The sequence below is a fragment of the Bombus pyrosoma genome, linkage group LG7 (assembly GCF_014825855.1).
Source record: "Bombus pyrosoma isolate SC7728 linkage group LG7, ASM1482585v1, whole genome shotgun sequence".
NCBI lineage: Eukaryota > Metazoa > Arthropoda > Insecta > Hymenoptera > Apidae > Bombus > Bombus pyrosoma.
The window spans coordinates 15,017,960-15,032,546 of record NC_057776.1 but is presented as its reverse complement, the minus strand read 5'-3'; the positions used below and the strand labels follow the sequence as shown (position 1 = coordinate 15,032,546).

The window sequence follows — 14,587 nt, the reverse complement described above, 5'->3', positions numbered from 1 at the left end:
ACTAAATAAATTGCTGTAGAAACGTGTTCTTTTTTGCAGCAACGTCCTTGTAGGCATTATATATTTAAGATGATTTGTCATGCATACTAATGTACAGTTCGCCTTTCATCAAGGATATGTGTTTGCTTATGAAATAAATTATGAGAACAAGTTATAATCACAGAAGTTTCTAAGAAACGTAAAAACGAAGTTAAGAAAATAAAGAAATGTTGAGGCACTAGAAAATAGGTGCACATTTTATGCATGATACTATATATAGGTTATAAAATGTGCATAAATTGCAACGTGATAATATTGAAAATAACTTTAAAAAAGATAAAGAGAAGAAAAAAAAATATCGCCCAACGTGGGGCTCGAACCCACGACCCTGAGATTAAGAGTCTCATGCTCTACCGACTGAGCTAGCCGGGCTTGGTGGTAGATAGTTTAAAGAAATATATTTAAAATTTAATTTTTATACAAATAAATCTATTAAATAAGTATATAAAGATTAATAATTTATGCATTAATATAAACGAATTAATAGAATAACAAAACGAATAGCAATATTACGAACACATGTGATTCCTTTCGCTAAAACATGAATTTCTACTGTAAAATTATTTGTTATTACTGATAAATATTGATTTTAAGCAAATCATTATTTTACGTAAATCTATATAATATTAAAGCTAAACTTACAGAAGAATATTTCCTACTTTCTAGTTGAATTATCGGTGATGCACTGATTTACATATTTCTTTTATTAATTTCCGGCACTTTTCACAATGATTACGAATTAATTTTTATGTTAAAAACTATAAGTTTTATTACTTCGAGTAGAACAATACAAATGATAAAGAAATAATAAATATATGTATTTTTTTGTATAAACAATATTATCTTTCGATTGTTTAAATTACCTAAAAGAGATTTCTTTTAACGGATTTATTGAAGAAATTGAAATATCGCTGAATTTTGTCACTTGGTGGCTCTGAGTGCATTTTCTACAACGGACGATCCGCGCGCAATGTGGTGAAGGTTGAGTACGTCGTCAGTTTAAATTCAGAGAAAAACACGTGTTAATACGTAACCCCTTATTGATTACTGTCTTTTTTATACGACTTATTGTTAGTATACAGTGTGAACAGTAAAAAAAATGTCGCGTCTTGTAAAGGAATCAGATGAAGAAATAGATGTGAAACCTGGTTTGTATTTTTCATTTTTTGGTTTCTATGCGCACGCGGTTCACTCAGTTGCTGAATCTAACGGTCGATTCGAAGTTGTATGTTGTACTTTTATGAATTTAACAACGTAATATACAGTCTGCATGAGCGTTATTTGAAGCCATCTTGGAGTAAATAATTGATATCTCACGAAATTTGATTGTATTACTATATTTTTCTCCATCTTCCCTTTCAAATATAAGGTCGCAAAACCCGTGCCAATATTGAGGTAATATCGGCTGATTCTCCACTTCGTCGCAGCTCTCGAATTAAGCCAAACGTTAAACAAAATGAATCTTCGCCTGAATCGCCTTTAAGCGACTCAAGCATCGTTAGCACTACACAAACTTCTAGAATCACAAGGCAACGAGCCAGTGCTATGGACAATTCTGCTATCAATGAAAATCGACGAACTTTACGTTCTAGAATAAGTTCTATATCCTCAGATGTTAACGAAATCCCAGAATCAGATGTTGGCACACCGACAAAGAAAACTAGAAATAGCACTTTCAATGATAGTAATAAAACAAATACTCGAAAAAGGTATCTGTAATGATTAATGATTGATTTATATGTATGAATTTTTGTTTTATGTTTGTTTTGTATATACTTATTGTTTAGTAAACGTTTTACAAGAGCCGGTTCAGAAGCAAAATCTCCACAACCAGCATCAAGACTTGTTAAACGTAATGTAAGAGCTAGTTCTGTGGGGCCCGAAGCTAATACGCCAAATAAACAGCAGCATGGTGAATTACTCAATACGCCTATTAAGACAAGAAGACGAACTTCGGTGCTAATGTCAGAACCAGTTGTAGAAGAAAAAGGAGAATATATGAAGTATCCAGTGGTGACATTAGATCGCACATTACCTGATCTTATTGAAACTAGAGAATCAGGTATATTATATTTCGAAAATATATTTAAATTAAAAAAATTTTAATTCTGTAATTCTGTATGGAATTGTAGGTACAGAAAATTCCCCTAAGACATCATCAAAAGACGAATCATTGCCAACTTTGAAAAACAAACTCAATACAAGTCGTAACAGTATAAATGAAAAACATTCAGAAGATGATGGTAAGTTTAATTTATTGTTATACTTCAGTATTCTATATTAATCGCAATCAGATTGCAATCTATTGCAAAAATAGTTCCTTATCTGTATAAAATTCAACAAAATTATATAACTAAAAAGTTCTAGAATAACATTTGTTAATAAAAATTAATATAAGGACTAACTGATATTTACATTTACATTTACAACAGTTAAGGGACCACACAACAACCCTCCAGAAAATGTTTCTTCAAATAATTTTGAAGATATTGGAAAGGATGTATTTAATGATAAGAAAATATCAGATAAAAATCTACTAGAAAGTAGCAAAACACTGCCTGTAGATAATACAAATGAAACAGAATCCTTAATAGATAATGAATCTAAAATACTTCCACAAAATAAAGATGAAAACACATTTATTGAAGATTTAAATAATCCAGTGGAAAAACATGATGGTCATAATAATAAAGAGAATCTTACAACAAATATTGTTACTGACTTACAGGATATAAAGAATACAATTTCTAATACACAACAAAGTCCGAAACACGTATCTATAAATAATTTGAATGCAAATGTGTCAACCGAAGAAAAATGCAAATATCCTTGCATTGAAACAAGTGTATCGCCAAAATGTCGTCATTCTAAACAGTCATTAGAAATGGCAAATGAAAATGTTTCTATGAAAGAAGTTAATACTGGTGTAATTAGTAATTTACCACCTGAAGGTCTGGATATTTCAATAAATGAAGAAGACAATTCTAATAATATGCAAAACCTAGTAGTAGGTACAAAAACAGAATCAGTCATTGGAAGTCCATGTAGTGAAAGTTTAGATAAAAATGGTCCTTTACAAGTAATATCTACAAATGCAAGTTCAAATGATAATGTTGAAAGTGTGGAGCTTGTAGAAGATATAAATACAGTAGATGATAATAAATCTACAGAAATTGGTACTGAATTAAATGTAGAATCAAAGAGAGCTTGCATTCATGCAAGTAATGCAAATATAAGCATCGAAATGGATGTTTCAAATACAAAGGAAAATATAAATGAAAATGAATCTGAACAAAATGATATAAATCAATGTATAACTGATGATCAGTATGACACGAAAAGTAAAAGTGATAACTTAAATACGTCAGAAAATGTGCATGAAAATGATGATATAAGTTGTATAAAGTTGATTTCATCTTCTAAATTAAGTAACATAGATTCGTCAAATTCAGTGGATGTGAAATCAGTTTCAGATACTCAACGTTTAACTTTTTCAAAGCATGAGGATGTACCTTGTTTAAAAAACATAAGTGAAACGAGTAATTTATCTCCTAATACGAGCAATTTGTTAAAATCCTCGGATGCTCATATGAGCATAGAGGATTCTACATTAATTAATATGAATGAAGCTAATGTAACTAATGTGATTAAAAGTAGTGACTCTTCCATTGTTACAGAGACTCCTGCTGAATTTGTTGAAGAAGCACCAGAAAGAGGAGAACAGTCAAAGAAAGTTTCTGTACTGGATGATTCTACTGATCCTTTAAGATTGAAGAAACAATATCAAAACAAATTAGAATCAAATGAAAACCATACAAAAACTAATCAAGTGGCCTCTGAAGAATGTCAAGAAAATATGAAAGCCGATGATAACGATTCTGATACTAGTGTGTCACATACATTTCAAGATATCTCAGCCAGTGAATGGAAAGAAAAGAATGATATGGACAAAAATTCTATACATTCAAAGACAACTGAAAATGAAAGTGAAGCCGAATGTGATCTTGTTTTAGTCGATAGAGAGGCATGGTTAGCCGCGGAAAATCTAAAAACAAACAAGGAGAAAATATCTTTTGATTATGATTCAGATGATACCGTTATATTAAAAGCACATTCAGATTCTATGAAAGCAAAAAATGAAAATAATTTAATGGATATATCAGAAGATGAATGTAAATTAAATGATAGTAAGGATAAATCTCCCAAAGGAAAAAAACGGAAGAACATAAAACAAAACGAAAATAAAGATGAAGAAGAAAATAGAAATACAGTAAAAGATACAAAAAATATTACAAAAGATGTAGAAATATCAATAAATGTTGGTGAGAATACGTCTACGACGAAAGATAGTAATAAATACTCTACTCCTAACAGTAATATGTCCCTCCGGAAATCGTTAAAAAATAACAGTTTATCTGAATCATATAAGACAACAGAAAGGGAAGAAAATTTATCATTAAATAAAAGTAAATTGTCTGAAGATATCCCAAAAGGACGAAAATCTCTCAATAAGTCAGTGCAAGGAGCAAATAGACTTGAAGAATCTAATGCAGCTGAAACTGTAAAAAAACGGAAATCTTTAAATAAATCCAATTGTAATGAAAATATAGTTACACCTGCTAAGAAAAATGGGACAAATCAGTCGTTAAATACTTCAAAGGAAAAGATGAAACCACAACAGTTAGATGAAAATTCGGAAGAGTCTGACTATGATTTGAAAAAAGTTAGCGAGAAGCAAGACAGTGCAACAAAGAAAAGAACGAATAGAAATTTTTCGACAATAGCAAACATGGGATCTGATTCTAATGAAACTCAAAATTCCGATGATTCACAAAATAAATTAGAAATACCTAAGTTTCTATTTTGCGGAACAAGCAATAGTAGCAGCGACAATGATAATGAATCTAATAGCTCTGTAGATTCTGATATCCAAAAAGAATATAATTTTTATGGCAAAGATGTTGCAAAGTTTTCTGATGATGATGTACCAGGAGATGAATGTAGAGCATCAGAAACAGAATCATCAGACCCAGATGATAATGGGTCAGATCTTGCAGATTTTGTAGTTGATGATGATGAAATTGAAGATGAAGAAGAAGATAAAAGAGAGGAGAATAAAGATGGCAGTATTGAAAATGATAAATTGCATGATGAGGAGCAGACTAAAGAAGACAAGGGAGATGATGGAGAAGAGATAAAACAAGAAACAATTCAGGAAGAAGAACAATATGAAAATGATAAAGAAAATATCGCTGAAAAGGAGACAGATGCTTCTAATGAAGAAAAAAATACATCAAGAAAATCTGGTGATTTAAGTATGTCTCAAACCATTAGAAGTGACAAGAAGAAGAAGAAGAATCTTAAAACCGATACATCTCAGATAGAAGAAACTGAAAAGGGAGATAATTACCCTGATTTATCTTTTGAAACAAAAAGAATGAAACAAAAGCGAAACTCTAAAGAATTTACAGTTAAAAATGTAGAACAGTCATTAAATGACTCCCAACTAATATTTGATACAAAAGTATTAAAACTTAGTAAATCAATAGAATGTAGTACTCCCAAAATAAGTGTACCTAAGCAAGAGAAACTTAATGTCAAAACCTGTGGTGCTGAAGAAAATGACTCCCTTGATGAGGAAAAAGACAAGGACTTGACATTAAAGGAAGAACAAAATGTAAAGAAATTAAGAAGCATAAAAAACAATGAAACTCTCATGCATAGAAGTCTTCCATCTGAATTAACTGACTTAGCAACAAAAACAAATCTTTCAAGACCAATGTCATCTAAAGTACCAGAATTAAACAAATCAACAATAGTTTTAGGGAGTGAAACACCTACAACAAAGTACTTAAGACAATTGAAATTAAATGAAAGTGCACCAATATTAAATACTAATTTTAAAAAATTAACAAATACTAGTAACGGTAATGAACAGAATGACCAAGACGAAGAAGAAAATGAAAACAATGATGAACAAAACACAAAAGCAGCACCAAGTCCAAATGATTCATTAAAGAAAAAGCTGCTTAAAGTAGCAGAGAACATATTAGAAAATGATCGTCAAAAGAAACGTAAAAAGCGAAAGCAACCAATAGTTGAACAAGTTACTAAGTCTACTTTATCTGAAACTGATTTCCCAGAAAATAATGATTCAAAATTACTAAAGACAGCTAAACAATTTGTTCCCACTAGTAATATTGACAATAATGATGAAACAGAAAAGGAAAATAAGAAAAAGAGAAAGAAGAAGAAGAAAACAAATAATACCGATGTGCAAATGCAAGAAGAGTCAAATGAACAAGTTACTGAAATAAAATTAGAATGTCAAGATGAAAAAATACATAATGAAATAAAGAAGAAGAAGAAAAAAGAGAAGAAAGTTCCAGATGTTCAAGATGTTCAAGATTTGACAAATGAAAAGACTAAAATAGAAAAGAAAAAGAAGAAAAAAGGTTCAATCGTTTTATCAGGTGACAATATTCCAAACGAGCAACTGCTTAAGAAAAAGCAGAAATTATTAGCAAAAGATGCTGCTTTGCAAGATAAAAAAGCATTGCTTGAAAAGTTGCCTAAGAAAAAAAGGGAATTATTGTCAGAAGATGATGCTTTGCAATATGAAGTTCCACCTAAAAAGGTTCCTAAGAAAAAGCAGAAATTATCAAGCGATGTTTCAGATCAAAAGGAAAACACTTCAGTTCCAAAATTATCAAAGAAAAAACAAAAGCAATTATTAGAAGGTGTAAAGACAGATAATATAAAATATACTGTAGCATCTAATAAAACACAACAGTTTCACGATGCAGTATCAGATTCTGATGAGGGACCAGAAATGATTACATTCTCTAAAGCTCGAGATGAAGCGTTAAAAGATTTAAAACGTACTGCTGATAATATTAAAGCCAACAAAGAAATGAAAAGAAAGAAACAAAGAGAACACAATGAAACGATGCAAAAACAAAAAGAAATTAAGATCAACCAATTGAAATCCAAAAATCAGGTAACAGAATCTAATAAAACGGACATACAAGAAAAAGGTATTAAACGGCTTTCGGATTACATTGTTAAAAATTTATCGGATGTTCCATTAAAATCATCAAAAAAGAGAAAATTATCAGAAGAAAAGTCTTCCCTATCTCCAATGTGCAGTTTCAAGCAGAAAAAGATGAAGAATATGTACATAGAAGATGATATTACTCTACCAAGTTGTGCTGGAAATACAACTGAATTTAGTGTCGTCGATATTGAAACAATTAAAAAGAAAAAGAAAGTTCCAAAAGCGAGTTTATTCCGAGAAAGAATGCTTGCTAGGAATCCACGACAACCTATTTCTGCTTACTTAACATATTTGAAAAAACAAAAGTCATTGGGCAAAGGAAAGTTTTATGATAACCCATACTAAACTTTTAATTGATATTCCACGTTATATGATCCGTAGGCATTATAGAATAGTTTCAAGTATTAGTTAGTAAAACGATCTTTTTTTTTACAATGCAATTCAGATAAAAATGATTAATATATTGCTTACTATTTCCAGAATTATCTTAATAATACTGATTATTCTAATGCTTACATATTCGCTTTTTTATTATAATTTCGAAAAACTGAAAGATACTAAACTAAAAGTCGTTTTACTTTTGGTTTTAATAATTGTGGTTATTTTTCATCTTGTAATTTATTGTTAGTATAAAATAATGTACCATATATTTTTTAATATAAAGTGCGATTATATTTTAGTCAAAATCATATTTTCATTGGTAAAATGTCCAAATATAAAACATCCATATTAAATTCTGCTTGCTTCATTATAGCTAATTCGCTCTATATGGTAAAGATAAGATATATGGTAAGATGTAGTATAAAAATAAAACAATATAGATATTCGTTTTTGTTCGTAACTCCTAACTTTATCATGTTTGTTATTGTTATATTTTTCAAATAACCCCTACTCTGTATGATAATATATCGTCTTTATAGAAACAAATTTTTAATATTTAAGATGAAAATAACGAAAATCAATCTAATTAAATTCAACATTCTTTTTAGTTTGTTGTCCATTTCGTAAATGTATGTGCTCTATCCAATAGAAATTATATATATTATAAAGACTCTTATTAAATTTACAAGGAATAAAAAATTTATTAATAATACAATATTTGTACATTTCTATAAAATAATTATCGAATGGAAATTAGTTGGTACGAGACTCTGTTTTCTAGTTTGTCATACATTTCTTTACAATTCATATTACTAGAAAGATACTTCTTTAATAATTTACTTTTAAATAAGTATACAAATGATAAATTTTTCTATTTTTAAGTGCATATTGTATAATCTTCAGGTATTTCTCTCTTCAAATTCAAAAAACAAGCACCATTTGCTGCATTATTTTCTCCCGCAAATATAACACATGCTAAACCATTCACTGCCATATGCTGCCATAATTTATGTACCCATTTATTTACAGTACGGAACGTCTTTTCTATTTTATCACTTTTTAATTTTTCTTGTCCTATCCTAACATGACATAAAGTAAAGGCATGTTCCATGGCTATTTGTGTAGCTCGCAGGACGGCTTGTTTATTACTGTCTGCCACTACAAGACGTACCTATAATAACAATAAAATTGTGATAATACGAATAGTAGACATTAATAATTCAAATAATCGATTCCTTAATAATTAAATTTGTGGTTGAGGTACACACTTGATCATTTTTATCGAAATTTTCATCATCCATAATGTTGATAGAAGAAGTTAAATATTTAGAATATTCGTTCATAACTTCTCCGTTACCCACAATGGCAGCAGTTTTTTGATCCTTCGTTACATGTTTGAAAATTGATGTAGCATACTTCCGTAGTTCAATTTTTAATGATCGTTGATTATCTGTCCTTTTCTCTGGTTTCATTTTCAATATTTCCATGTTGCAACGACCAAGTAACACAGCATCTCCATAATCCACACTATTTGCTAATTTTAATTGCACTAATTTCATAGAAGCCTGTGAATCTTGAGTTGAACAATGACCAGAACTACTTTCTTGTATTCTTTCACCAAGAAATTCCCTTGCTAAAATTTGTAACTTTGTCTTTCGATATCTGTAATTAAATATTTGCTTAGGAAAATTTTTGTGAGAATATAACTGTAATATAAAGAAAATAAGTTGTGCACCTGTCACCGGTAATATTGAAAATAACAGATGTATCAATAATGTATGGATGCATCATTTTTAATGTATGAAGATCAGAATTTAAACTTTGTCCTACTAGAATTGCATCTGCGGGAAGTAACTTTCGTAACGTTTGTTGAACATCAGACAATGTAGTTGTGACACCTTCCAACATTTCTTTTGTTATACCACTGAATTGAGTAAGATAATCAGTGATACGATTATCTGGTTTTACCAGACTATCATAAATAACCTATGACAAGAATTTAATAGAATTTGGATACCCTCCTCATAATAATTTTGAAATTGAACTTACATTCATACTTTCATCCACGAGAGATATTCTTGTTAATTCCAATTCTCCAATAGTTGTTTTACACATTTCACAGTCTAGACCAAACATTGGAGATGTTTCATTAGCTTCTACATAAACATCCTTTGTCATTATGTAATTTCCGTATCTAAACATAAAATATTTGTTTATTTAATGTATAAATTTAATTCGGAATATTCCTATTATTGGTACTAACTTTTTTGCTAGTTCACCCTTTAATGGGACAGGATAATTTTCTTCTACCATTTGACATAAAGATAGAAGTAATAGTGTACGGGGGAATTTATCAGTCTTTGGGAGGCTATATTCCGTTTTAAACTTTTCCACATTTGTTGATGGATCTCTATCCATTGGGAAAACAGTTCGTAATAATTTTATTACATCGCTATTACTTTGTAATGCAGCCTCTAATGATCCATATTCTAAAAAATTATACACCATGTATGCTTGTTACATATTATAACAAATAGTATTTTAAAATGTACATACGTTTAAGTAACTTATCGCTTTGCATCCCGGTTATGGGAACAGCTGCAAGATCCTCTATTACAGACCCTCCATATGCTGTAGGTGTTACAACTTCTACCCTATGTTCCAACTTTGATGTTATATGTGGAAACATACTTTCATAAGCCATAAAATGATACAGGGAAAGCCCTTCAACAACAAGAACCACAGTATGTGTGACCTTTTAAAAAAAAAAATTTAATGTTTAACGATATTTCAGAAATTTTTAATATTATATATGTTCAATATTTATATTACCCTATTATATTTTTCAAGGTGACACCATCTTGCTGGCACATAGGGTGAGTGATGACCATGTAATGAATACAACAATAAATGTTGTATATCACTAAGAAAAATAGGAATCCTGTTTTCACTTTTAACATTAATAGTTAAGCTAGCACTTTCACCAGCTACTTTTAAATGAAATCGAGGTATTGTTTTAAGTTTCTTTTTACGTTCTCTTAATTCCTGTTTCAATTTTAGATACTCGTCTCCACTTAATCTATATTGCCAAATAAAAATAATTTATATTCTTATATATCACACTAAATATATACATATAAACATTATATAATTACATATTACAGTATACAAACCTAGGCTTTTTGTTAGCAAGTGTATCTGATTCTTCTATACCTTCTACATTTTCTTTTTTAGTAGAATCTTCCAAAAGAGTTTCTTTTAAATCTTCATTACATGGACGTTTACGTGTGATATTATCTTCCATGGAGACTTCACTGCTGTCTGTATCATTTGCATTTGACTGATCTGCTTCTATAGACTAAAATAATATTTATCATATGAACTTCACAACAAAAATATTATAATTCAGTTAAATATACTAACAGCTTTCTTAAGAGCAAGCATTTTAGCTTCTCTATCTTTATCATTTAATTTAGTTATTTCCAGAAGTGCAGCCATCTTCTTTTTCTTTTTTTCTATTCTTTGTAATTGTTTTGTTGTTAGATTCTTCATAATATTTCTTTTCGTTGTATTTTTTGAAAAAGATTAAAGTTAAGTACCTTTAAAAAGACAAGTAACAAAAATTTTGATGTAAATTTATAATTCAAATAGACTATCACTTTATTTTCCTACATTTTAGATATCAATAAAAGAAATTTTCATGGTTCATATAAAATAGTTTCTTATTTAATGAGGAAAAAATAATACGAATATAAATTTAGTGGCACACATATTTTTAAATAAAACTTATAAATTATAATAGAAGTCTATATATAAGATATAATAAATGATGGATTTAAAACTGTATTTCTTAGTCAAGAAAATGTAGTCATTACTTTATCAAAAAAATGTATACATGAGGTTATATGTGAAACTTAGCTTTGATATTAAAATTGGATATTAAAAATGAATTGTCAATTAGAATTACCTGAAAATTGAATTAAAGGGAAAAATATTTGTATGTTATACAATGTTAAAGAAATGCTGTACATTTCTATACAAGAAATGTAAATATGAGGGCTGGATATAACCCTTGACAAATAAATGCATTTGTTTATATAAAAATTCAGAAACAGAGTTCTTGAATTTCATGTGAAAAGGTTTACACAATAATCTTTCAATTTGATATTCACTATAAGAATGTATCTATAATAAGTTTTATCGTTTTCCTCCCCATTACTTGGTTACCATCCATTGTTAAATACTAAAATTGCCACTTGATAAATGGCACAGCATATGTTTTATAGAAGTATATAAAATATGCATTAAGTAGTAAGTACAAAACTGCTTGATTTATTTTAATGACACGGAACAATAGACGTGTTTAAATGAGGAAATACAAACATAAACTTTGATGGTCTGCACAATTGTTTGTTTATTTATATCACGCAATTTTTTCAAATCGTTTACGTGATAAAAAAACAAATTAGTAGAATGAACTTTTGAACAAAGGCAAAAATTATTATTATAAAATCTATAGCAAGTAATTTACGTTTTGTTTACATTTAATTAATATTGGTTATAACGAATAAAAAGAAATAATACCATGACTGATTATGAGTAAGGTTATGTCTTCACTGTCTTCGCTTCTCAGAAAGGTGACAATATTAACACATATAATTCATATAGTACACACACAACTTATAGTTTTATATTCTTGATCAATTCGAAAATGAATATAACTTAGAAAGTTTGATGTTTTATCAACCACAAATGTGGAAACATTAAAGAATATATGTTACTCTTCTGTTGTGTAACATATCATCGCTAGAGGTCAGCATGCAATAATTACAGCAAAATTATATGTATTAATGGAGTCTGGTATTAATGAATTGGATGAATTGGATGAATTGAGAAATATTATGTATATAAATTTAATACATTCTTAAAAATTTTGATAATCTTAAAATAAAATACTTTTCTAAAAAAGTCGTATGCTTTTAAGGAATACGAGTAAGTTTCATTTTGTTTTCATTTTCCGTGATGCTATTGGTGAATCTATAAAAATTTCTATTTGTTAAGATAAGAAATATACAGTAAAAAGATTATTATAAGTATAAAGTGTTAATATTTGTAATGAATATATAATATTTATATGGAAAACTTATTAACTTAAGAATGTTCTCTGTTATAAAAATAGTATTTTTTATATCCTAATATGATTGGATAAAATTTTGTATACAAACGATAATAATTTTGAAACTTTTTATTCTTGACCTTGTTTTTTGTTCGAAAAATATATTTCTAGTTCATGTGCCAAATTATATGCTTTGAATCGTGCATAAGAAGCAAGTGTCCCTTTCTCCAATCAGGAACGTAATGGTAAGCATAGTGCGTATATAAAAATTATACTGAATTTTTACTTCTGTTTCTCGTTACGGTCTAATTTTTATTTAATATTATGTAAATTAAAATACGAATACTTTTTATTATACTATATTAAATGACCAATCTAATTTTTCAATGTATGTGAAAAATTTAAGAATACCAAATAAATATCAATAAATATGAAAGTATGTAAATAAATTCAATAAAAAATATAGAATTATCAAAAAGCATGCAATTAATAAAATAATATAAAATCATAAATGCTAAATAAATAAGAAACATCTCATCTATCATTAAAATTTGCAAATATTTTATTAGAAAATTCTGAAGCATATAATTAAACTTAATTTTATCACATTGTATATATTTTATTTGATAAATAAAATTTAACAAATCGATTTTAATCGTAGATCTAATACAGATCGATGCATCGATGTCGAGAAAGATCGTAGGTACGCTACTGTCAGAGAAAGCGAGTATTCACGACAGTGACACAAACATCCACTTAAGATACATTATGTGTATATACAGAGAAGATCAAAAGATTCTAAGCGTGTACGATTATGCGCTTTATGCATCGGTGTGCAGTCCCCACCCGCACGGTGAAAACATATTTTTCCTTTGAATCTATTTCTTTCTTCACGAAGTAGCTCGCGGTGCATTAGTGCAAAATGCTTTTCTATACTGGGTGTCTGATATTTTTCCTAGTAAATCATGGCAGCTTAGTTTACTCGTAACTTAGTTCAAATATTTTTAAATATATGAATTAATTAATAATTACCTTAATTTATACATCTTATTTATTCAAATGGTTCAAATAAATAGAGCAGATTTAAGACCATTTTGTTGATGATTAGTTTTAATCGATGACAATAATTAGCGGAGCAATCGGATATATCGAATATATCGATATCGCTTCAAATTATCGACATTTAATGTTGGGGTGTAGTACAGACTCTATTATATCTATTTCTGTATTAAATTCATTAAATAGTGAAATTTGTGAATTATTATAAAGGCGCAGATATTGCTAGAAAATTATTAGCCATAATTTTAAGTAATAAAATGTTGTTTAAAACTGTTACGGTGTTTTTACATTAAAGAAAAGTAGCTGATAGCTGAGTTTAATAGAGCATACCAACTCTTCGATTTCTAATGAATCGAACTGTATAACAATGTATTATCAATGTTGTCTCTATAAGTCTCATTTAATATAAACGTAATATGCATGTTATAAAAAAGTATACGATATTTTCTTTCGAAAAATTAAGATCTCGAATTTCTGTTTCGAGATCGCAGTCCGATTAATCGGGTTTTAAAATAACAATTTGTATACGTACTTATAATTAGTACCGATGCCAACTGTTACATACATCTATATAATTGCAAAAGTAGTTTGCGATTAAAACCATCAGTTCATGTACTTAATTGCACTGTCGTCTTCATTATAATGTAGTAATTAACATTGGTGGTAGGAATTGAGGTGAACTACTCTTTTATGTGGATTTGTATGAACCTGTTTTTTTCGTTTTGAAAGGTTAAAAAATACATCTGTTCTGAGATGGTGTCGATTGGCTGGTAATGATATGTTCCAGTAGCTTTCGTGTAACAAAACTTTGTAACTGCTAACCAAAGAACACAATATGGTCAGTTTATTTAAAGTATTAGAATTTTCTAAGGAAAATTAGTTTTACTGAATTAGCATTTTTATGAAAAATCAATTTGCTCAATTTGTTTAAGGGC

The 14,587-nt window shown here is 28.8% G+C and overlaps 2 protein-coding genes and 1 non-coding gene across 9 annotated transcripts; 1 reads left to right on the top strand and 2 right to left on the bottom strand.

Annotated features, from left to right (window-relative positions):
• Positions 1-338: 338 nt before the first annotated feature.
• Positions 339-411, bottom strand: Trnak-cuu. The gene has a single exon. It is a non-coding gene; the product is annotated as a tRNA-Lys (tRNA).
• Positions 412-984: 573 nt separating this feature from the next.
• LOC122569082 (dentin sialophosphoprotein-like) lies at positions 985-7,611 on the top strand. Of its 3 annotated transcripts, none has more exons than XM_043729566.1 (5): positions 985-1,187; positions 1,409-1,748; positions 1,842-2,101; positions 2,172-2,282; positions 2,472-7,611. In XM_043729566.1, the coding sequence occupies exons 1-5, from the start codon at positions 1,139-1,141 to the stop codon at positions 7,439-7,441; spliced, it is 5,730 nt and encodes a 1,909-aa protein (XP_043585501.1). In that variant the 5' UTR covers positions 985-1,138; the 3' UTR covers positions 7,442-7,611. The 3 variants fall into 3 exon arrangements, with proteins under 3 accessions (XP_043585501.1, XP_043585500.1, XP_043585502.1); XM_043729565.1 differs by having other exon boundaries at positions 1,827-2,101; XM_043729567.1 differs by having other exon boundaries at positions 987-1,187; positions 1,827-2,101; positions 3,717-7,611.
• Positions 7,612-8,158: 547 nt separating this feature from the next.
• LOC122569083 (small RNA degrading nuclease 5) lies at positions 8,159-12,301 on the bottom strand. 5 transcript variants are annotated; one of them, XM_043729568.1, is made up of 10 exons: positions 12,062-12,301; positions 10,901-11,076; positions 10,651-10,835; positions 10,310-10,556; positions 10,034-10,232; positions 9,741-9,966; positions 9,527-9,671; positions 9,213-9,463; positions 8,746-9,139; positions 8,159-8,648 (listed from the first exon to the last, which is right to left on the bottom strand). In XM_043729568.1, the coding sequence occupies exons 2-10, from the start codon at positions 11,027-11,029 to the stop codon at positions 8,355-8,357; spliced, it is 2,070 nt and encodes a 689-aa protein (XP_043585503.1). In that variant the 5' UTR covers positions 11,030-11,076; positions 12,062-12,301; the 3' UTR covers positions 8,159-8,354. The 5 variants fall into 5 exon arrangements, with proteins under 5 accessions (XP_043585503.1, XP_043585506.1, XP_043585505.1 ...); XM_043729571.1 differs by having other exon boundaries at positions 10,901-11,036; XM_043729570.1 differs by lacking the exon at positions 12,062-12,301 and adding an exon at positions 11,445-12,042.
• Positions 12,302-14,587: the final 2,286 nt, after the last annotated feature.

Coding starts and splice junctions, on each gene's coding strand:
- LOC122569082 (XM_043729565.1), top strand. CDS start 1,139: ATGTCGCGTCTTGTAAAGGAATCAGATGAAGAAATAGATGTGAAACCT. Junction 2,102..2,171: donor TATTGAAACTAGAGAATCAG/GTATATTATATT, acceptor ATGGAATTGTAG/GTACAGAAAATTCCCCTAAG. Junction 2,283..2,471: donor AAAACATTCAGAAGATGATG/GTAAGTTTAATT, acceptor CATTTACAACAG/TTAAGGGACCACACAACAAC.
- LOC122569083 (XM_043729568.1), bottom strand. CDS start 11,029: ATGAAGAATCTAACAACAAAACAATTACAAAGAATAGAAAAAAAGAAA. Junction 9,672..9,740: donor AAGGGTGAACTAGCAAAAAA/GTTAGTACCAAT, acceptor TTTTATGTTTAG/ATACGGAAATTACATAATGA. Junction 9,140..9,212: donor TTCAATATTACCGGTGACAG/GTGCACAACTTA, acceptor ATTTAATTACAG/ATATCGAAAGACAAAGTTAC.